The following is a 23,253-nucleotide window of genomic DNA, read 5'->3' on the forward strand; positions in this document are numbered from 1 at the left end:
CACTTTCAGGCTGTATGTGTCCCTAGGTCTGAAGTGGGTCTCTTGTAGACAGCATTTATATGGGTCTTGTTTTTGTATCCATTCCACCAGTCTATGTCTTTTGGTGGGAACATTTAATCCATTTACATTTAAGGTAGTTATCAATATGTATGTTCCTATTACCATTTTCTTAATTGTTTTGGGTTTTTGTAGGTCTTTTCCTTCTCTTGTGTTTCCTACCTAGAGAAGTTCCTTAAGCATTTGTTGTAGAGCTGGTTTGGTGGTGCTGAATTCTCTTAGCTTTTGCTTGTCTGTAAAGGTTTTAATTTCTCTGTCAAATCTGAATAAGATCCTTGCTGGGTAGAGTAATCTTGGTTGTAGGTTTTCCCCTTTCATCACTTAAATTATGTCCTGCCACTCCCTTCTGGCTTGCAGAGTTTCTGCTGAAAGATCAGCTGTTAACCTTATGGGGATTCCCTGATATGTTATTTGTTGCTTTTCCCTCGCTGCTCTTAATATTTTTTCTTTGTATTTAATTTTTGATAGCTTGATTAACATGTGTCTTGGCATGTTTCTCCTTGGATTTATCCTGTACGGAACTCTCTGTGCTTCCTGGACTTGATTGACTATTTCCTTTCCCATATTAGAGAAGTTTTCAACTATAATCTCTTCAAATATTTTCTCAGACCCTTTCTTTTCTCTTCTTCTTCTGGAACCCCTATAATTCGAATGTTGGTGCATTTAATGTTGTCCCAGAGGTTTCTGAGACCGTCCTCAATTCTTTTCAGTCTTTTCTCTTTATTCTGCTCTGCGGTAGTTATTTCCACTCTTTTATCTTCCAGGTCACTTAACCGTTCTGCTGCCTCAGTTATTCTGCTATTGATTCCTTCTAGAGAACTTTTAATTTTATTTATTATGCTGTTCATCATTATTTGTTTGCGCTTTAGTTCTTCTAGGTTCTTGTTAAGCATTCCTTGTATTTTCTCCATTCTATTTCCAAGATTTTGGATCATCTTTACTGTTATTACTCTGAATTCTTTTTCAGGTAGACTGCCTATTTCCTCTTCATTTGTTTGGTCTGGTGGGTTTTTACCTTGCTTCTTCATCTGCTGTGTGTTACTCTCTCTTCTCATTTTGCTTAACTTACTCTGTTTGGGGTCTCCTTTCTGTAGGCTGCAGGTTCATAGTTCCCGTTTTTGGTGTCTGCCCCCAGTGGGTAAGGTTGGTTCAGTGGGTTGTGCAGGCTTCCTGGTGGAGGGGACTGGTGCCTGTGTTCTGGTGGATGAGGCTGGATCTTGTCTTTCTGGTGGGTAGGACCGCATCCAGTGGTGTGTTTTTGGGTGTCTGTGATCTGATTATGATTTTAGGCAGCCTCTCTGCTAACGGGTGGGGTTGTGTTCCTGTCTTGCTAGTTGTTTGGCATAGGGTATCCAGCACTGTAGCTTGCTGGTCGTTGAGTGGAGCTGGGTCTTAGCGTTGAGATAGAGACCTCTGGTAGAGCTTTTGCAGTTTGATATTACATGGGACCCGGAAGTCTCTGGTGGACCAATGTCTTGCACTCAGCTCTCCCACCTCAGAGGCTCAGGCCTAACACCCGGCTGGAGCACCAAGACTCAGTCAGCCATACTGCTCTAGCTTCTTCCTAAAGCAGACGCAGTCTTGTAAATATTTCTAGCTATCCAGAAGAAAGTGCTTGTCTTGTACTGACTAAGCCCTTTTTTTCTTTCCTGATTACGTCCAGAACTTTCACCTTTTCACTCAAAGGAAGCACTTTACATCCTCTCTCTTGTGTGTCCGAATTGCCAGCGTCTCTCCTCTTGCTTTGGGGTAGTTATTAAGTAAAATAAGGGTCATTTGAGCTCAAGCCCTGCGACACCCCTGTCAGTCTGATAACCCAGACGGCCACCAAGTGACTCACGAGCGGGCAGGATGCGCTGGACCAAGGGTGATTCACGTACCTCCGGGCGGGATGACATGCAAAGTTATAGTTTGACTACACAGTACATTAACAAGGCTGGATGATGTATATCCTGTCACAACATATATGCCATATTTTGGTGGTTGATATAGATCCTGATCCCATGGATTTCTACAGCTTTTTGCCTTTTTCAGTGTATCAAAGTCTTTCTGATGTATAGTCTCTTTGGAATTTCCTTACTTTGTCTCCAGTGCCATCTACTCCACAACACTCAACTCTTCACTCTGAACTAGTTACTCTATCTCTAAACCCCTAGTTCTCAGCTCTAGTAGCCCAGGCATGTATAGCAGATAGTCAAGGGCCCTGATGGTAAGCTGAAGTTATGGACTAACTGTTTGTATCCCCATTAAATTCATGTGTTGAAGCTCTAAGCCCAATGTGATGGTATTTGGAGATGGGGCCATGATGGAGAGGCCCTGGTCCTATGGGATTAGTACCCTTTTAACAAGAGACATCATAGAGCTAGCTCCCTCATTCTCCACCCCCTCCCTTCTCTGCATAAAGAGGTCAAATGAGTAGACAGTGAGATGGCAGTTGACAACAAGCCAAGAGAAGAGGTCTCAGAAGGAAATCTACCTTGCCAATACCTTGATTTTGGACTTCCCAGCCTCCAAAACTGTGAGACGTAAGTTTCTTTTGTTTATGCAACCTAGTTTTTGGTATTTTGTCACAGTAGCATGAGCAGACTAAGACAGCCAAGAATACGGACACGAGTGAAGTTGTCTCAACGAGACAGTTGTGATGTTAGAGGTCTTCAAAGGCACAAGAACACTAGTGGTGTAGCAGAAAAAAAAAAAGCACAGAAACAGTTTGGGTTCTTTCTAATTCCCAGTTCTATTATTTTCTGAACTTGGATCTGGAGCAATTTACTTATTCTATCTGAAGCTAAATTTCCTCATGTGTAAGATAGAAAAATATCTATTTCACATGGTTATTGTGAAAGACCTATCTATATTATTATATTATTTAATATGGATAGCATCTGAGACAACATACTGTAAGGTGTAAGGCATCTACAAGTTATTTCTTGGCAAACAGTACAATTGAAGTAAAGAAAGCACCTGGATTCAAACACTAGCTTATAGCTATGTGATCCTGGCAAATTTTTGGAAATCACTGTCCCTCATTTCCTCACCTCTAAAAATAGGGATAACATCTAGGGCTTATAAATATTAAATGAGATGATATAGTTAAAAATCTTTAGCATAGTGCTTGGGGTAGAATGGAGGCCCATGCACATTACATCATAAAGATGGCCAGGTGGACAAACAGATCAAGTAACATTAACAAGCACACTCTGCACAGGCACAATAGGGCTAGGAAATTTTTATCTATATTTTCCGTTTAATGACAAAGCCCCTTGAAAAGGAAAGTGCTGACGTTATAACATTGCAATTTTGTATTAATTTTATAGATTCTATACTGTTCATTTAGAATCTATAGAGTTCATTACTGAGCACTTATGTGCATAGCCCTGTTACGGGCACATAACTTAAAATGCTCCCAATTTAAAATTCAAGGACATGCAAACTATTCAAGAGAAATAAATTCTAACCAAGTGACAAGAAGTTTATTTTGGATTGGGGAGCTATAAAAACATGACTCAAGTTATTTATAATATTAGAGAGATTAAACATATGTAAAATGAATGAATAAGGAATATAAAGGTATTTCAATGCACAGCAGTTTAAGCTGTATATTCAAAGATTAAAGGAATAAACTACATATAGAGAATTTAGCCAGAGAAAGCTTCTTGATAAATGAGAGTGCTGGCCAATAAGGAGGGGGGAAAAAGTGAAAGAAATGGAGCAGGAAAAAGAAGATAGAAGACAAGCTAAATGGTGGACAAAGGCAGAGGCAGAGAGGGATAAAGTAGGAGGATCAACTAAAGCAGATTTAGAGTTCATACAAGTAAAAGCTTTCTAACAAGTAAAGTTATCTAACAGCAGAGTGGCTGCTGTGTGGTTCCCATTACTGAAAGTATTCAGTCAGAGTGTGATTACCCTAAGTGCAAGATACCTTAGAAGGAATCACTGCACTGGAAGATATTCTGGGTCCCTTACTATACTGTAAGTTCCCTGAGGAGCCACCCTGCAACAATGATCACTGAAGGTAGAAAAGGAGGCAGAGGACCTAGTTTGAGTCCCAGATCTTCCACTCATTAACTGTAACCTTAGGTAAGTCAACCTCTCAATTTTTCATTTATAAATGGGGAAGTTAGGAACACTGGAAATGTCTGTTCAGCCAAGAACTCTTTCAGGTCCTAAGAGTTTTTAATTAGCCAAAGATGTACATGTTCTCCACTTTCCTTAGTACATGGTCAAACTCTGTAAGGAAGAGCTAATTGCTGAGGAAAAAAACCCTAAATTTTAGGCAGGAAAAATAATAATAGTAAGAAAAAAAATCTGCAGCATGCCTAACTCCTATAGGTCAATTTCTGTACTGCTAATGGGGAGGGCTGACACTAGATATCCTTACTAGTTATCCTATCCAGTCATACTGCAAATCATATGCTTCTGTTTCCTGTCAATGGTCTTAATTAGTTCAACGTCAAAGCTTTGTTTATGCTCTGCATCGTGTCTCAAATTTTGGATGCCTACAATCAGAAAATAGAATCAATTCATAAACTATACAACAGGTCAATTCAATTATTAATGAGTGGCAGTATGGTGCAGCACAAGGGCTGTGGAGCCAGACTGCATAGGCTTAAATAGTGTCCTCCTACTTCACTAGTTTAGGCATGTAATTTACTTCACTAGATAGGCAAGTAATTTCTTTGTGTGCCTTAGTTTCCTCATCTGTAAAACAAGTAAGATAACAGTACCTACTTTATAGCTTTTTGTTAAGTATTAAATGTGTTAATATTCATACAGTGCTTGGAATGATGGGCACGTAGTATTTAATAACAGCTTTATCGATATATAATTTACATTTCATAAAGTTTACCCTGTTAAAGTACATAGCTCATTGGTTTTCCGTATATTCACACTTGTGCGACCATCATCACTGTTTAATTTTAGAACATTTTCATTACCCTAAAAGGAAACCCAATACCCATTAGCAGTAAATCCCCATTCCCCTGTCCCTAGATCCTGGGAAACCAATGATCTACTTTCTGTCACTACAGATCTGCCTATTATAGACATTTCATATGAATGGAATCATACATTATGTGGCCTTTTGTGTCTTGCTTCTTTCACTTAGCATAATGTGTTCAAGGTTCATCCATGTTGTAAGCACTTATCAGTTACTCTGTTCTTTCTTATGGCTAAATAATATTCCATTGTATAGATATAACACATTTCATTTATCTATTCACAACTGATGGACATTTGGGCTATATCCATCTTTTGGCTGTTATGAATAATACTGCTATGAACATTCAAGTACATGGTTTTGTGTGGACATATATCTTCATTTCTTTGGGGTAGATACCTACGAGTACAACTGTTGAGTCATATAGTAATTCTGTTTAATCCTTTGAGGAATTCCCAGACTGTTTTCCAAAGTGGCTGCACCACTGTACATGCAGTAACCTATCAGCAATGTATGAGAGTTCTATTTTCTCCACATCCTTGTCAATACTTGTTATTATCTGACTTTTTGACCTTAGCCATACCAGTGAGTGTAAACTGGTATCTCATTGTGGTTTTGATTTGTATTTTCCTGATGATTAATGATGTTATCTTTTCATCTGTTTATTGGCTATTTGTATATCTTCTTTGGAAAAATGTCTATTCAGATCCTTTACCCATTTTTAAATTCGGTTGTCTTTTTATCACTGAGTTCTTTATATATTCTAGATACAAGTCTCTTATCAGATATATGATTTACAAATAGTGTCTTCCATTCTGTGGGTTGTCTTTTCACCTTCTTGATAGTGTCCTTTGAAACACAAAAGTTAATTTTGATGAAATCCAATTTATTTATTTTCCTTTGGTTGCTTGTGCTTTTGGTGTCCTATCTAAGAATCCACTGCCAAATCCAGGTCATGAAGACTTATCCTATGCTCCTGCTAAGAGTTTTATGGTTTTAGATCTTACATTTGGGTCTGATCCATTTTGAGTTAATTTTTGCAAATTTTTGCATGCAGTGTGAGGTAAAGGTTCAATACATTCTGTTATACGTGGCTAAGTGTCTCAGTGCCATTTGTTAAAAGACTATTCTTTCCCCACTGAATGGTCTTGGCACCCCTGTCAAAAATTAGTTGACCACAGACATGTTGGTTTATTTCTGGACTCTCAGTACTATTCCACTCATCTACATCTATATCTATATGCAGGTTTTTTCCAGTAAATATGTATTACAAGATCCACAGTTGAGTCTGCGGATGCAGAACCATGGATAGGGAGGGCCAACTATAAAGTTATACCTGGGTTTTTGACTACTCAGGGAATCAGCGCCCCTAACCCCTGAGTTGCTCAAGGATCAGCCATATTTATGGTTACCTATCCTCATGTCAACACCACACTGTCTTGATTATTGTTGCTTTGTAATAAGTTTTTTTTTTTTTTTTCTTTTTGCGGTATGCGGGCCTCTCACTGTCGTGGCCTCTCCCGTTGCGGAGCACAGGCTCCGGATGCGCAGGCCCAGCGGCCATGGCTCACGGGCCCAGCCGCTCCGCGGCATATGGGATCCTCCCAGATCGGGGCACGAACCCGTATCCCCTGCATCGGCAGGCGGACTCTCAACCACTGCGCCACCAGGGAGGCCCTGTAATAAGTTTTGATGTTGGGAATTATGAGTCCTCCAAGTTTGTTCTTTTCAAGATTGTTTGGCTCTTCTGCATCCCTTGCAATTCCATATGAATCTTAGAACTGGCTTGTCAATTTCTACAAAGAAGCTACCCAGGATTCTTAAAGGTATCTCATTAAATCTGTAGATCAAGTGGGAAGTGGTGTCATCTGAGCAATAATGTCTTCCAATCTATGAACATGGGATGTTTTCCCATTTCTTTAGATCTTCTTTCATTTCTTTCAACAATATTTTATAGTTTTCCACAAAACAGTTACTGAGTTATTTCCTTAGTTGTTGCTCTAGGGCTTAATTAGTGTATGTATGTGTGTATACACACACACACACACACACATACACATATATATATCTTAACTTACCAGAATTAGCTCCAGATTTAGATTAATTCCAGTGAGATATAGAAACATTACTTCTATATGATGCTATTCCTTTCCCCTCTTTTTGTGGCATTATTGTTATCCATAGTATAACAACAATTATTACTTGATATATAATTTTGTCTTTTGAAGACACTGAGGAGAAAGGACAGCAAGTATATATGTATAACTTTTGTTATATTAGCCTTCTTATTTATAATTTCTGGTTCTCTTGATTTTTTCTTGAGGATTAGAGTTACTATCTAGAGTCATGTCCTTAGTCCAGTACAGCTTTGCTCTCATCAACCTTTGTGCTATTTTTGGCAAATATATCACATTTCTATGTGTTACTGGCTGAACAATATATCATACACATGTTGTTTTACACAAATGCTTTTAAAATCAATTAAGAGAATAAAGGAGAAGAAACATGCATTTATATTATGTTTTATAATTACATAATTACCTTTACTAGTTCTCTTTTGGGGTTTTTTGTGCATTCAAATTGTTGTTGGGGGTGATATGCTTTCTGTCTGAAGAAATTTTAGTATTTCTTGTAAGGTAGATCTAGAACAAATTCATTTTTTCATTTATCTAAAAATGTCTTTATCTCCCCTGCAATGTTGAAAGATAGCTCTGCTGGATATAAGATTCTTGGCTGAATTTTTTCTTTGAGCTCTTTGAATATATTATTCCACTGCCTCTGGCCTACATTTCTGATGAGAAGTAAGCTGTGTGTATCACTGAGGTTCCCTTGTAAGTGGTGAGTCATTCTTCTTTCCCTGCTTTTAAGATTTTCTCATTGTCTTTCAGTTTCAGCATTTTTACTCTAGTGTGGCTGTGGATCTCTTTGAGGTTATTCTACTCAGACATTATTGAGTTCTCTGGATATGTAGATGTTTTCCAATAAATTTGGAAAGACTTTAGAATTTTTTTTTAAAGAATGGTGCACTTATAAATTTATTTATTTTATTTATTTTTGGCCGTGTTGGGTCTTTGTTGCTACACATGGGCTTTCTCTAGTTGCGGCGAGCAGGGGCTACTCTTCATTGTGGTGCACAGGCTTCTTATTGCAGTGGCTTCTTTTGTTGCAGAGCACGGGCTCTAGGCTTGCAGGCTTTAGTAGTTGCAGCATGCGTGCTCAGTAGTTGTGGCTCACGGGCTCTAGAGCACAGGCTCAGTAGTTGTGGCGCACGGACTTAAGTTGCTCCACAGCATGTGGGATCTTCCCGGACCAGGGCTCAAACCTGTGTCCCCTGCATTGGCAGGCAGATTCTTAACCACTGCACCACAAGGGAAGTCCCTAGACATCATTTCTTCAAATATCTTTTCTTCTCTTTTCTCTCTCCTCTCCTTCTGGTACTCCAGTTATGTGTATGTTGGTATATTAATGTTGTCTCATATTTCTCTGAGGTGTTCATTTTCTTTATTCTTTTTCCTCAGTTCTTTACCTTGTTTACACTATTGATTTATCTTCAAGTTTGCTTATTCCTTCTTCTGCCAGTGTGAACCCAGTGTTGGGCCTCTTTAGTGATTTTTTTTTTCAGTTACTGTACTTTTCATTTCCAAAATTTCCATTTGGTTCTTTTTCTTTTTAATAATTTCTATCTTTGTATTGATATTCTTTATTTGATGTGACATTGTCATCAAACCTTGTATTACTTCTTTAAATATGGTTTCCTTCAGTTTTCTGAATATATTTATAATGACTACTTTGAAGTCTGTCTGTTAAATCCAACATCTAGTCATTCTCACAGGCAGTTTCCATTGCCTGCTTTTTCCCCAGTGCACAGCTCATTCTTTCCTGTTTCTCTGCATGGCTTTTTTTTTTTTTTTCTTTGAAACTGGACATTTTAGATAATATATTATATCAACATTGGGTAATGCTTATACCCTCCAAGATTTGCTATTGTTATTTTTTTATTTGCTCAGTGACTGGCTGAATTATTTTAGTTAAGCATATTTTCCTCCTCCTCCCTGCAGATGTAGCTCCTCATAGGGCTCACCCTTTTGTATGCCACAGTCATCCTGGGATAACAGTGGCTTTGGCAGGCCTCTCTTTGACTTTCTCTTTCCCTGACCACACCCAGCTGTTAAGCTCCACTAACTGCAGGCTGATTGATCTATTGTCTTCAACAATGTCCTGTGGCATAAACTGCTCTACAAACTGAGCCAATTTATCAGGACTCTTTTGAAGAGATAGTTCCTGAGGTAAGTATTTAAGATTTGTTCTAACTACAGGAGGGTTCCTCCCAGCTGTCTTTCCTACTTTCTTTCTAGCAAACTACCTAGCCTTCTGGTTCGCCATATATCTCCAATGAATCTGTCAATCTCCTCCCAGTTGCCTTTCACCACAACCTGTACTTTCAGGCAGGAACTTCACACTGTTGCAAATTAAGTTGGTTCCTTTCGGGAGAGATTCAGAGCTCACTGTTATAAGCTCTGCTTGTTCCTCTGGGCAAAATTCCTGAGCCTGGTTCTGATGCTGACGGCGGAGACAAGAGCATGCTTCTTTCTGGGTGACACCTCCTTGAGAGCTCAACTGGAGAGGACAGGGGAGCAGCAGACCCAGAACTCCTCAGCTGGCCTCTTCCAGGGTGGAAGCTGTGTCCCACCAGCCAGGGCGAGTGCAACTGGGGCCCTAATATTCTCAATGGTGCCCTCCCAAGGTAGAGCCTCTGTCCCATGAGTGGGGATTGGGTGAAAGAAGGGAGACCCCACCTCTTGGCTATATTCACCCAGAATTTTGTCCCAGCAACATGTAGCTCAGGCAGGATGAGAAATGCTGACCTTACCCCTGTCTCTACTGGGTAGATAGCCTTCCAACTGAGAGCTGAGGGAAGTGGGAGCTCCGTGTTCTTGGCTGCATCACTTTGGAGGAGAGTTTCCATCTCTCTCCACTGAGAGTGGGAAGACAGGGAACAGGTCTCAGTTCAAATCCCACAGACTTTCACTCTTCTGACTGAGTTTTAGTTGATTGTCCTGAATAAGTGTTCCTTTATTGACTGCATGCTCTTAGGACTATTTCCAAAGACTTTAAATGGCTGTTTTTTAAAAATAACCAGTTTCATTGGGGAGCAGGTCCATAAGGCTCTCACACTATCATGGCTGGAAGCAAAACTTCTTGATGAGTTTTTTATATGAGAAAAAGGATCCAAAACTCTAAAGTGTAAATCAGAGATACTACTCTTAACATTCCCAGGCAGAAATCCTAAAAAGTGATCCATACAGAGATCATGTATGGACTGCCACATCTATGGCTTACTAAATCAGAGGGGCTGTTCTGTTCTTTCTTCCCATATTTAGTCCTTCAATACCTTGGCAAAACATCTAAAATAAAAAATGGAGTCTGAAATGAAGTTTAAATTGTTTCATTTTTGAACTACTGTGAGGCATTCATCCTGGCCTATGATATAATTCAGCCTTCTAGTCAGGTTTTATGCCAGATCCAGCTGGACAGAAACTTTAAAAAGTAAAAGTTTTAGAACGCTTTTGGTAGTGTGTGTGTTTGTGTGTTTTAAAGAAATCAAGATGTTAAAAAGGATTATCTTTATAAAGTTATTGGTTTCTAAATGAGAATTGTACTTGCATCATATATCAAGGTATTCCCTAAGGTGAAGACATCAAATAAAATTTGAGTCAAATTTGCAAGACACACAAAGCTCATTTTGTTTAGTGAAAACTGGAGTTTAACAATTTCAAATAACTAAACTAAGTGTAAAAGGCTTTCAGAACAAGCATCCATGCCTCAAGCTATTCCTAAGCATGGATTCACAGTATAGGATTGATGGTTCTATCTTGGCACATTTTCCTTGGGAGACTCTAATATGGAAAATTACCCATTCATTTTCTATAGTCCACAATGGCAACCCTCAGTATGCATCCGTAGCTGAGAAAGCACCAAACCAAACACCATAGGAAAATAGCCAACTTAGGAACTAAGGCCTAACGCAAGACCTGGCACACAGGAATTACTGAAAAAATATTTGTGGACTACAGAGATCTCTACTAATATGCCAAGTACATCCAACTTTGGGGGAAAAAAGTAAAAAGAAGAAATATTTCAAATGGTAGAATGGACTTTTGTGTTCAAATAAATTTATTTCACTCCATAAACTGGCTCCACAAGTGATACTATCTCCAAACCTAGTAACATTTTTATGTTCCCCCAAAAGGAATGTGTAAGATAATCACAAAGGCCCAATTTTAAAGAAAATAAATGATTAAAAAGTATATTGGTCTTTGCTTATGCCCCCAATCACACTACTATAAAAGAATATATTATCACATATAATATGTAATTATCATATTCTTATATCATTATCATTTACTATAACATAAAAGTTCAAAATACAGAAAAGAGAAATTAAAATATAATCCACAGTAATAATACTAAGCCACTGTTTTAGTGAATTTCCTTGTAGACATTCTTCTTTGCATAGTTTTTATTAGTTTTACACGGTTGTGATCATTCTGTATGAATACTTTTGTATTCTGCTTTTTCAGTAAACAACATTATGAAATGTGCTTGAGATTCTGCTCTCTAGTTAAGAGAATATCAAACTCAAAACCAAACCGTATGTACAAGTTATAGGAATTCTGGCCTCCACTCAAGCTCCAAGTCCCCTTTATTCATTTAACAGGTGTTTATTATAGGTGCCTATTTTGTGCCACATGCAGTGCTGGGGACTGAAAATACAAAGAAAAGTAAGCCAGAATTTTTGTCCTCAAAGAGTTCTCAACTCAGTAATTACTCTCTGCCTTCACAGAAGTATGAGCTTACCTATTTGAGTTTGAAGTTAATGAAATAAACGCTTGAAATTTATTTTTAACTTCACTCTTCTGAGGAAAATTACTAAATACATAAAGGTTTATCTCAGACAACAACTGAAGTTTTATGCATTTAATATGGTTGTATTCTTATCGGACAGGTGAAAGAGCTGCAATTCTTTTAATCACTTTATGACAGTATTTTTCAACATTTATTGCAATTAGTTCTCTTTATTGGTCTTGAGATCAGTTGTATTTTAGAAACCAATATAAGAGCTTTCATTTCCTCAAGCTGTAAATTTTCAGATTATTCATCATAACTCCCTCCATCCTACATATTTGCATGGTATATGTTTATGTGCTGGTAGATAATCATAGCCACCAACTGAGGTAGAGAAGATGTAAAGCAAACGCTTCAATAAGCACAGGTGCTTATACCCAAATATATCATGAGCCACATGCACCTGGAACTATTTGCATTCTATGCACAAACATTAGCAATTGTATCTGACTTTACTTCTCTGGAAAAATTTAAGCATTCCTAGTTGGTAATTTCCTTTGATATTTTCCAGTTTAAGTCTAGTTGCCTAAATGGTGTCTCAAGGTATAAAATAAGAGATAAAACAAGGTACTGAGTCGTAATTTCAAACCTTCTGAGATATACCTCAAGTGGTAATGAGTGGGAGCCATGGAGCACTGAGCAGTGAAGGAGCTGCACACAATAGCCAGAAAACCTGTTCTCTATTTGAGGCTCCACCACTTACGAGTGATATGAGTGTTAACAAGTTGTCATTAACATGAGCCTCAGTTTTCTTATCCATAAAACTGGGATGGTGATATTCTCACCATACTTACAACATTACTGTATTACTAATGAAAAGCAAATCTTTCTAAAAATGCAAAATGCTACGTGTTAGGACTTAGGTCTAAGGATCATTACTTTATAACCAATTCCTACAAAGTTCGTATAATCACGTTTTATTTTTTGAAAGGCTCTATTTCCTTACATTTACTTATAGGTTGCCACAAGGTTTTACATAGAGAGGTGTGTTTTTCAGAGCAACAGCACCTGTAGTTTATTGAAAGGGGCGCTGCTGTTACCAAGGAGCTGCTGGTAGAAGGCTCCAGAGACATGTTTAGGAAAGAGAAAAAGAGAACTAGGGCAGCAAAACAAACTGGATGGTAATTTGAGTTCCTCTTATTTTAAGATTGGGTTTAATGTTGGAGACATGCCTACTATTCCATGCCTCTCTACACTGAGAACTTAAAAGGCTGTTAGGATGTGGAGCCTTTAGAGAAGTCCAATAATTTTGATTTCAAAGTCTTTTTAAGGACTTAGGCATGAAGAGTCTCTAATGGTTTTAACCCTTGGAGACTGAAATAGTTTTGTTTGCCAATGTTTTTCCATTAATGAAGATTACCTAGCTAGGTCCCTAATGACTTTTGTTTATATCAGACCTCCCAGGAAGCAGCAATCTACACGTAATACTGAAAGTAACACTAGTACAGTAGTTACTGTCACCAAAGATTTAAAAGGCAGTAAAAGAAAATACTTGGAAAATGTAAGGTTTTGCTACTATCCTACAGGAAACAAACATGCTTTATTAATAACTGTGTGGGAAATTTTTTTCCCTTAACTGAAAGTCATATGGCGTGGCGGGGGGGGGGGGGAATCTCTGTCTTCATAAACTTATTTTGATCAGTAAAAGCACTACCAAAGATTCTAGTGTCAGATTCACAAGGCACCACGGAATCTATATAGTACAGATCCTCCCAACTAAACCAAATAGCAGCTGCCTTCCTAGCCTGAATACTATCATAAGTATATTAAAAACATGTTCTTTTTAACACCTTGTTTCTTTTTTCTTTTCATGTAACTCTCTCTCCCATTAGCACTAACAGTCTTTCTCCTTCTCCCTCTTCCTCCATCTTTACCACAGCACAATATTCCATTATGCAAATGTACACAAGTTCCTGCAAATATTCCCTAATTGCTGGAGGCTTTATTGTTTCCAATCATCTGCTACTATGTACAATGCTTCAGTGAATAACTTTGTTTACTTTATTTCAATCTGTCCACAGAATAGATCTAAAAGTGACACTGCTTGGTCAAAGGGCAAAATACATCTGTAATTTTGGTACATACCGCCAGTATATGCAAAGGTAGGAAGTAGGAAACAGAAGGGATGTGTATGTGTATGTAACTGGAAACATTTCATATTGCTAGAGCATAAATTACAAGGGAGAGAAGCAACCAATAGGCTGCAAAAAGTAGGCAAACTTCAGATCACTGAGCATCTAGGTCATGTTAAGAAGCTTGAACTTTATTCTATAGACAAAGAAAGTTACTCAAGGGTTTTAAGGCTGGGCATGACACAGTCAGATTGTTGTTATAGAATTATAGACAATGGACTGGAAGGGCATATAACTGGAAAAAGAAGGGATAGTTAGGAAACTGGTACAGTAATCCAGATGAAGGACTGAGCTAGGGCCGGGGTTAAGGAGAGAACGTACTGAGAAATCTTAAGAGGCAAAGTGAGCAGGATGTAGACAGTAAATATGGGGGTGGAGGTGAATAGAGGGATGATTTCAAGGTATGATCAAACCACTACCAGCAAAGCACCGGATTCAAGCTATTTCTCCAGCAGCAATAATATGTTTACAGATTCTGTCATGCTCTCTTACCTGGTCTTAGCATTTGTGAGGCCAGGGATAGCGGTATAGGGCCCCGCAAACAGACAGGCAGAACTGGTGAGCTTCTCCTTGAGCATCATGCTCTAATCAACTAAGTAAAGCAACCACGGGCGACCCCAACAGGCCAACATGATATTTAATAGCTCTATCCCTGATGCACCCTCTCATAATAACTCCTCTATTAGTAAGCCTCTTGACCCCATTTTCCTCTTTGCCCATGAAGTCAGTGACCAAGACAATTGCTGACAACATAAATAACTGCCAGCACAGGGAACAGTATGTGGTTGAGGGGCAGCTGCATGAATAACTGTTTTTCCAAAACTTAACCCAAAGCCAAGCTTTACTGTAAACCCAATATTACAATATTAGCAATGCATTTTTGGCAGCCTGCAGTCCTGCCACTAAACAAAGTTAATCGCTGGAGATGAGAAGATATGGAGGAGAGTCCCCTCTGAACCCTTCCCATTCCCCTGATTTATGCAAGTGTAATGGTCCTATGGGGATGGAGCAGGAGGGTGTTATGTGCAATCCATACTAAACCTGGCACTTGTCTTTATTCTCAGAGTTTCTAAAAACCAAACTGAAGGGAAACTGAAAAGTAAACTACCAGATGAAATCAAGTCCACTGTTTATCAAGTCCATGAATGAAATACATACACATACACACACACACACACACACACACAGAGTAACACCAAGGCTTACCTTTCTTTTATCTTCATCTGTTGATTCAAATTTGAAAGTAGCCCTATGCTGAAGAGGGAAAAAAGGGAAACAATGTCATTTTAAATACACAGATTTTTGATTTTGCTATGTTTAAAAATACCTAATGTCTGTAAAAAAGTTGAGACATACCATGTCTCAAAGTTCTTATTAAAGTAAGAGAGGCATGTAAGCAAATAAATGTAAAGCAGTACAAAAGACTAAAGCAAAAATATATACAGAAGAGACATAGTACTGAGCCACTAACTACCCAGGGAAATCTGGAATTCTTTGCATATAGTACAGAGCATTTGAGCTGGACCTTGAGAGATGAATAGGAGTTTGCCAGGCAAATGGAAAGCATTCTAGGGATGGAAACAAAGGCTCATCTGTGAAGTGGTATGATGTATTTGTAAAATAAGCAGCTCTGTCAGAGTGAAACACAGGACACATGTTAGGGGATGAGAGGAGTGGAGAAAGATGAGAATGGGAAAGTAGACTGGACAATATTAATTCCAGAAGGATCTTCCAATGTTGCTGAGGAGTTTGTACTTTCTTTATCATATGCAATAAGAAATCACCAGAGAATTCTAGACAGGGAAGAAATTGATAGACTGGCATTTCAGAAAAGTAATTCTGTAAGAATGAGAGTTTAAATCATGGCTCCACCACTTATTAGTTAAGCAAGTAACAAATTATAACTGTATTTCCCATGTGAAAAGAGGGGGTACCTAGTTCACAAAGCTGCCGTGAGGGTTAAAACAGCTACGACATATAATGTACCATCTCAGTGCCTGGCAGATAGTAAACACTCAGTAACTATTAGGATGATAATAATGATGAGCCAATGATATTGAGGAAATATAATTGAAAGAAAAGAATGTCATGACTCTCCTGAAATGACTGGCAACACTGTATTTTCCACTCTGTAGCTGAAATAGAGAATGGAGTAAGTTGAGTTGTCCACTGCCAGAGAGTGATGGTACCCAAAAAATAGAGCATAAAGTTCCTCAATCTCTTCTCAAGGTTTTTTCAAGAGAACCAAGTGCTCTTATGGATCCTAAGTTTTCATTTAAAAAAATCTTTACTGAACATCTCTCTGCCTTTCCTTTGTATTTCTCATTGGCAACATGGCAACCCACCAGGAGTTAAACACAGTAAGTACTAAAGATATCATCATTACAGGTGGTTCTGCATTGACAGCTTCGCAGAAGAAGCAATTTTTGAAATTAAATGAGATGGAGAAATGTTGACAGAGAAGCAGTTCTGAAAGTAAGAAATGGTCAGAGGGAAGACTTAGAGGTAATAGAGAAGGGCCATTTGAGGAAACCTAAGAGAAGCTGCCTCACATACCGTTTGCAAAACAATTAAAATGGATGTCAGGTGGTAAGGCCTTGGATTTAAAAATTTATACCTGAATTGACATACAGGTGACAGGCAACCAGGGGAAGACTCTGAAGGAGGTGTGAACTCATTCTGGAAGAATATTTTGGGTGGTAGTTTACAAGCCAGATCAAAGAAGAGCAAGACTGAGGACATAAAGCCCTCTGAGAAATGGGCATCAATAATCCAGAAGTGATATTGCTGGAGGCAGTATAAATTGACACCAACTTCAAAAATGAAAGTGGGGCTTCCCTGGTGGCGCAGTGGTTGAGAGTCCGCCTGCCGATGCAGGGGACACGGGTTCGTGCCCTGGTCCGGGAAGATCCCACATGCCGCGGAGCGGCTAGGCCCGTGAGCCATGGCCACTGAGGCTGCGCGTCCAGAGCCTGTGCTCCGCAACGGGAGAGGCCACAACAGTGAGTGGCTCGCATACAGGAAAAAAAAAAAAAAAAAATGGCTAAAAAGTTCTGTAACAACATGAAAAATTATTTATGACGGCAGTAAGTGGAAAAATAGTAAAACATCAAACTGTATGTCTATGATGACAGTACCTACATAAATGTATGGATGATTTCAAACAAAGGCTTGAGTGTTAAAATGCAAAAATAAAAACAACTATATAGGGTTGGTGGAATTGCTGTGATTCCTTTGACAAAACTCATTGTTGGTACATTATAATTAAAAGAAAAATTTTATATAAAAGGTAAATAGATTAATGAATGAGCAAGGAAAGAAAGGAAAGAAGAAAAGGAAGGAAGAAACAACAAAGACTATAACTTAGAAATTTACAGACCCAAGGTTTAGTAAAAACTAATATTGAATAAAAGATCAAGAATTAGTAGATTGTATGGTTATAAACTGAAGCTTAGTAAAGGTTCACTACAAATGAAAACACATAATTGCACTTAGAAACAAGAAGCTTAATTTTTGCTATTATATGTGAAATATTAACTCCACAGATTATCTGGAATAAATGTACCTAGTTGCCAATGTAATAGTTCTCCTAAACTTTTTTTTTTTTTTTTTTTGCATTTATGGTAAGGGAACAGAAAAAGAAATCATCTTTTGGAAAGCCCCTCGTTAAGTTATAAAAATATCTTTTAAAAGGTTTCTACATAGAATTAAATCTCTCAAGGTGATAATTTAGAATAGTATCAAGGACTAATTTTTCTTTTTCTTTTTTTTTTTTTTTTTTTTGCGGTACGCGGGCCTCTCTCACTGTTGTGGCCTCTTCCTTTGCGGAGCACAGGCTCCGGACGCGCAGGCCCAGCGGCCACGGCTCACGGGCCCAGCCACTCCGCGGCACGTGGGATCTTCCCGGACGGGGGCACGAACCCGTGTCCCCTGCATCGGCAGGCGGACTCTCAACCACTGTGCCACCAGGGAAGCCCTATTTTTCTTTTTAAATGCAAGGCTGATCCTGTTACAAAACCGCAACATTTAAAAAAAAAAAAAAAAAAAAAAGAAAGAAAGGAAGGAAGGAAAGCAAGCTTTCAAAAGCCCTAACTAACATGAGGGCTTAATTTAATTAGCAAATATACTGGTATTGTGAGGCAATACAAATTGAATTTAGAATATGCCAATCCAGTCAGAAGCAACCTCAAAGTGTAAAACAAAAAGTCCTCTTACATGGTCCAGGATATTTATATATCCTATTCAAATGTGGAGGCTGTACTTCTAGAACTGTCCCAATATTAGGTCCCTATCAATCAGGTTCTTCTAGCACATAAATAAAGACCTCACTGTTATCAGTGTTGTTTTCCTCTCTTATGAGGACTACTCTCAGAGACCTACATACCTGTCTGTATCTTAAATAACTTTTACCTTTCATTTGGCCATAAACTTGCCACACTTCCATAATGGAATCCAACTGGAGCTTGCTAAGGGGTAATCATATGTCTAGGTGGCCTCTATGGCCACCAAGCCACCTCTCTGGTTATCAACATAGTTGATGATGACGCTAGGCCTCAGTTTCTTCTATTAATTGAGAGTGTTGGACCCAATTATCTTTGAGGTTCCTTCTTGTCTAAATACCCTGGATTCAAGGAACTAAAATACTACTATGCACCTCAAGGCTCTTGATCACTGTTTGTTGTTGATAATCATAATGATGCCAACAAATCTCTCTACTAAATCTGTTAGCAGAACAAGCCCTAGGAGAGGAGAAGAAGCTTGGACAGCCTAGACTAGAGCAATATATACTTCCCACATTAATAACTCATTCTATTATTGGAGTGGGGTGACTGGGACCCAACAGTAGCCAAAGGAAATAGTCCTGAAAACGCTTTCTCTTCTGTGCTCAATAACACAGAATAGACAGTGGAAAGCCAACAGGGCCTTGCAAAAAGAGCCCTGGATATTGAATCTGAAGACTAGGTCTGCCACTTCTAGCTATGTGCCCTAAGGCCTGTAGACCGTTACTTTGTCTTTCTGAACCTCAATTTCCTAGTCCCGAAAAAAAGGGAGAATACTTCAGTCACCCTCATAAGTTTTAATATGTGATGACATGTGAAAGCACGTAGGATAATACACAGTACATAGCAGGCACTCAATAAATGCTATTAGATGAATTGAAAGTGAAAAAGAACAACCACTCTTCCTATTTTTAAAAAATACTTTCCTATGCTGAGTCAACTTGCATTATGCCCTTGAGAAACAGACAAGTTTCATTTTTTTCTAGGATAGATAGATCTTCCTTCTCCCCAAGACAAAAAGGGTCAGTGAATGAAGGAAGAAATCTTGAAAATTAGAATCTCCTTAACACAGTAGAAATTAGATGTTACCTGGAGCCAGACGCGTAAATGTTACTTTAAACATGGTACAAGGTATTTTGCTAACCATTAAAAAGTGTACGGGTCAAGGAAAAAGAGAAAGAATGGAGTATATTCTCTAATTTTTTTTTATCAGACTACGTCAACTCCATGCCACATGCTTAATCCCTGACTTTTTTGTTCAAAACTAACAGTTACGGGTTTTTCTTCAGTGCCAGGCACTGTTCTAAATGATTTACACATAAAAGTGATTTAATCCTGACAACAAACCTATGATGTGGGTACTATTATTATCCCTGTTTGGCAGATGAGGAAACTGAGACACAGCAAAGTTAAGTACCTTGCTCTATGCCACGCGGATGGTAAGCCGGGGATCAGAGTTCAGGCAGTCTGGCTCCAGAACCTGTGCTCTTGAGCACCTTGACCATTAGTGAATGCCTCCTACATGCATTATGCACAGCGTTCGGCATTATACTTCACTTAATTCAGGTCTCATAATAACTTAGGTGATAGAACCCTATGTTACAGATAAGGAAACTGGGACTCAGCCTTAAAATAACTTGTCCATAGTCATGACACTAATAAATGGCAGATCTGAACCAAGATTTATCTGACTCCAAATTCCACCTTCTTTCCATTATACTTGCTGCCTTCTTTTGAGAACGACGAACCAATCATTCTCTCTCTACATCATTCATTTCCCTTCTTGGTTAGACTCCTCAATGTCCCATAATCACTTCACTCTAAACATTTCCCAAATCCATGTTTCCAGATAAGGTAAATGAGGCACGTGGTAATACCCAGGTGCTTTTTCAGGGTTTCAGACTCCATTTCCCATAGAGCAGGGCAACTTAATTCCACCTCCCCACTCTTACTGCCAGACCACTGCAATCATGCTTCCCCTTCTTCTTCATCTGCCTCTAGTGTCTCCTGCCTTGAGGGGCAAAGCCCCACTGCCAACATAAAACTCAGCTATTTTCTTTGTACTCTGGACCTACTATAATCAGCATTAAACATGAGAGCTCTTCTCTGAAGGAGCTGGCCGCGCCGGTCCACGTCAAGACACAGCATTCTCAAGCGTGGTCCCCAAAATACCACCCCATACAATACACACTGGGCATTACAACTTTAAAGCCATTCCCAATGTGAAAGGAGAGCTGGGGATGTCCAGAACTTAAGCTCTAACAGCACTTGGCCAGGAGTGGTAAGTGGAAACCAACCTGGAGGGAGATCAAGGAGAGGAAGAGATAAACCGGAGGAAGCAAATCTGGAGTTCTAATTAGTTTAGCCATGAAGGGAAGGAGAAAATATTGAAGGAGGAGATAAGATCCAGTTCGAGGTTTTTTCCTCCTCCCTTCTGCATAGAAGAAAGTTCTATTTATTGCTGGATACCTGGGATATAATAAGTGCTAAATAAACACTAGTTGATTCAATACAATGGCCAAGTTTTCTGTTGTATTTCTTTCTTTTGAAAATCAGTTTGTAGCTGCCTCAAATCTTTTTTGGAAAGCAATTATAAATCAAGTTGAATGAATATACAGTCGGGCCTCCATATCTGCAGGTTCCACATCCGTAAATTCAACCAACCCTGGATCAAAAATATTTGGAAAAAAAAATTGGAGAAAGTTCTAAAAAGCAAAACTTGAATTAACTGGCAACTAGCTACAAAGTATTTGCATTGTATTTACAACTATTTACATAGCATTTACATTGTATTATTAGTAACCTAGAGATGATTTAAACTATAAGGGACGATGTGTGTAGGTTATATGCAAATACTATGCCATTTTATATAAGGGACTTAAGCATCCATGGATTTTGGTATCCATGGGGGAGCTATAGGGTCCTGAAACCAATCCCCTGCAGATACCAAGGGATGACTGTAATCTCCACAATATGTACATCTGTGCATTAAATGAATTTCTCCTAAATTACACAGATATGCAACAGTAAAGCAAATCAGAAAGTGAGGAAGCTAAGATATGAATAGAACTGAATCCATGCATCCTCCCAAAGCAAGCAGCATAGTACTGTAAAAGAGCAGTCAGAAAACCTAGATTCAAATCTCAGCCCCATCTCTCAATGACTGTGTGCACTTGAGGTAACATCATCCTAAATTTTATCGTTTGTGAAATGGGAATACCACCACTTTCCTCACAGGATTGTTGGGAAGATTAAATGGGAGTGAAGGTGCCTTATTTTTTGATCTTCTCCACATAGAGCAGAAATGGCATACTGGCAGCTCAACAATACAAAGTGTATGGAAGTGCAGTGGTGGGCACACAGCAAACACAGAAATACAGAAAGGGAAATTATGAATGGAGGCCAATGAAAGGAAGAAAGATGTTATATCTAGGGTGTGACATGGTGTTGGGTGTGTTTTCACAGAAGTCAGTTATTCCTATAAAGTGGTCTTCTAAGTGGAAGAATAAAGGTGTGGTATGTTACCTTCAAGAGTGAACATATAAAACTCCTGGAAGGTAAAGTAATGGAGAGCTAACGGGTCTTGCTTCAAGAAACATTCAGAGAAGTGACTGGGATATATAAGATATCTTTTTACTGCAGAGTTGTAAAGTGGAAAGAATAATACCTAGGTTGGAATCCCAGCTCAGAAGTACGACCTTGGGCAAGTTACTTAACCGATCTAGAATCTCAATGGCAAAATGCAGATAAAACCTCACAGGATTGCTGTCAAGATTGAAGGAGATAATGGATGGGAAAGCTGTTAATGTGATACAAACAACAGGGATTATTAGGAGTTAGTCTGCCCCCAGTTACAACATAGTACGTCCATGAACTTGGCGTGATTTCAGTTCCTAGTGCCTCGGTTTTCTCATCTATAAAATGGGGAGGATGATGCTATCTACCCTATAAACTCTCTGAGAATCAAGTTGGACCATATATATGAGACATCACGCCTTGAAAACTGTACGGTCCTGTACGTATATAAGGAACTGCCATCGAGGCCGATACGTTTTATGCATGTCAAGGCCCGTGTTTATACACAGAAACACGTTATTTTTAAGCTATGCAGGTGAGGAGGACTCGCGTGCATTTATGCATCCATGAGAGGGGCACAGACGCACGCTCACGGATTCCGGGGGTGTGACTTGCACGCTTGAGAAGAGGACCGTGGGACAAACTGCTGGGCCGGAATCAGAGGGGTGGGCGCCAGGGTGGGGGCAGGGGGGGATACAGGATGCACGGATGGAAAAGGCTGGGGGCACAAACACGCATGCCCAAGCCGGAAACGTTTTCAGGGGAGAGCAATGCGCATCCCCGGAATGAGGGGGGTTGGGAGGGATGCGATGTGCAAGCCCGGGGGGCGGCCCGAGGGTGGTATACCGCACGCCCGGGGCCAGGGCTCTTTACCTTATCGCTGTAATCCCTCAGGACCCGCTCGATAGCCCCCGCCTCGCCGGCCCGGACGATGTAGAGGGCGCGCTCCTCATCCATGGCCGCAGGTGCGGGGGAGCCGCGGCCGCTCTGCGCGCCCAAGCCGCTGCCTCCAGGTAAACGCCTCGCGCCCCCGCTCGCTCGCTCACTTCTTCCCAGCTTCCTTCCTTCCCTCCTTCCCTCCCTCCCTCTGCCTCCAACCCGCCAGCCTCCGCCCGGACAGGCCCGACGTCACCGCCCCTCAACTTTCACCCCGCGACGTCACCGGTCCCCCAGCAACCGGCGCCTCGCGGCCACCCCCGACAAGGCCCAGGACTCGGTAGAGGCCTGGCGAACGGCCTGAGGGGGTAGTCAGGCCCGAGGCCCTGCTAGCTCTCCTGACTCTCCCTCCCTCGGAGAAGACTCCAGCCTTTTAAGTGTGCTTTCACAGACAGACCTGTTCTCTCCTGACCCTCCTCTATGAATCATT

The 23,253-nt window shown here is 39.8% G+C and overlaps 1 protein-coding gene across 7 annotated transcripts in view; it reads right to left on the minus strand.

Annotated features, from left to right (window-relative positions):
• The window catches only part of RIC8B (RIC8 guanine nucleotide exchange factor B), a 118,925-nt gene extending 95,973 nt beyond the window's left edge, over positions 1-22,952 (minus strand). For all 7 annotated transcript variants that reach the window (XR_009533814.1, XR_009533813.1, XR_009533812.1 and 4 more), the window contains exons 1-2: positions 22,761-22,952; positions 15,238-15,285 (exon numbers count right to left, since the gene is read on the minus strand). Coding sequence is in view for 2 of the 7 variants with exons in the window: in XM_060113248.1 (XP_059969231.1) it covers positions 15,238-15,285; positions 22,761-22,844 (132 nt within the window). In the remaining 5 variants the exon portion in view is untranslated. The remainder of the gene's footprint in view (positions 1-15,237; positions 15,286-22,760) is intronic.
• Positions 22,953-23,253: the final 301 nt, after the last annotated feature.

The sequence above is a fragment of the Mesoplodon densirostris genome, chromosome 11, assembly GCF_025265405.1.
Source record: "Mesoplodon densirostris isolate mMesDen1 chromosome 11, mMesDen1 primary haplotype, whole genome shotgun sequence".
Lineage (NCBI taxonomy): Eukaryota > Metazoa > Chordata > Mammalia > Artiodactyla > Ziphiidae > Mesoplodon > Mesoplodon densirostris.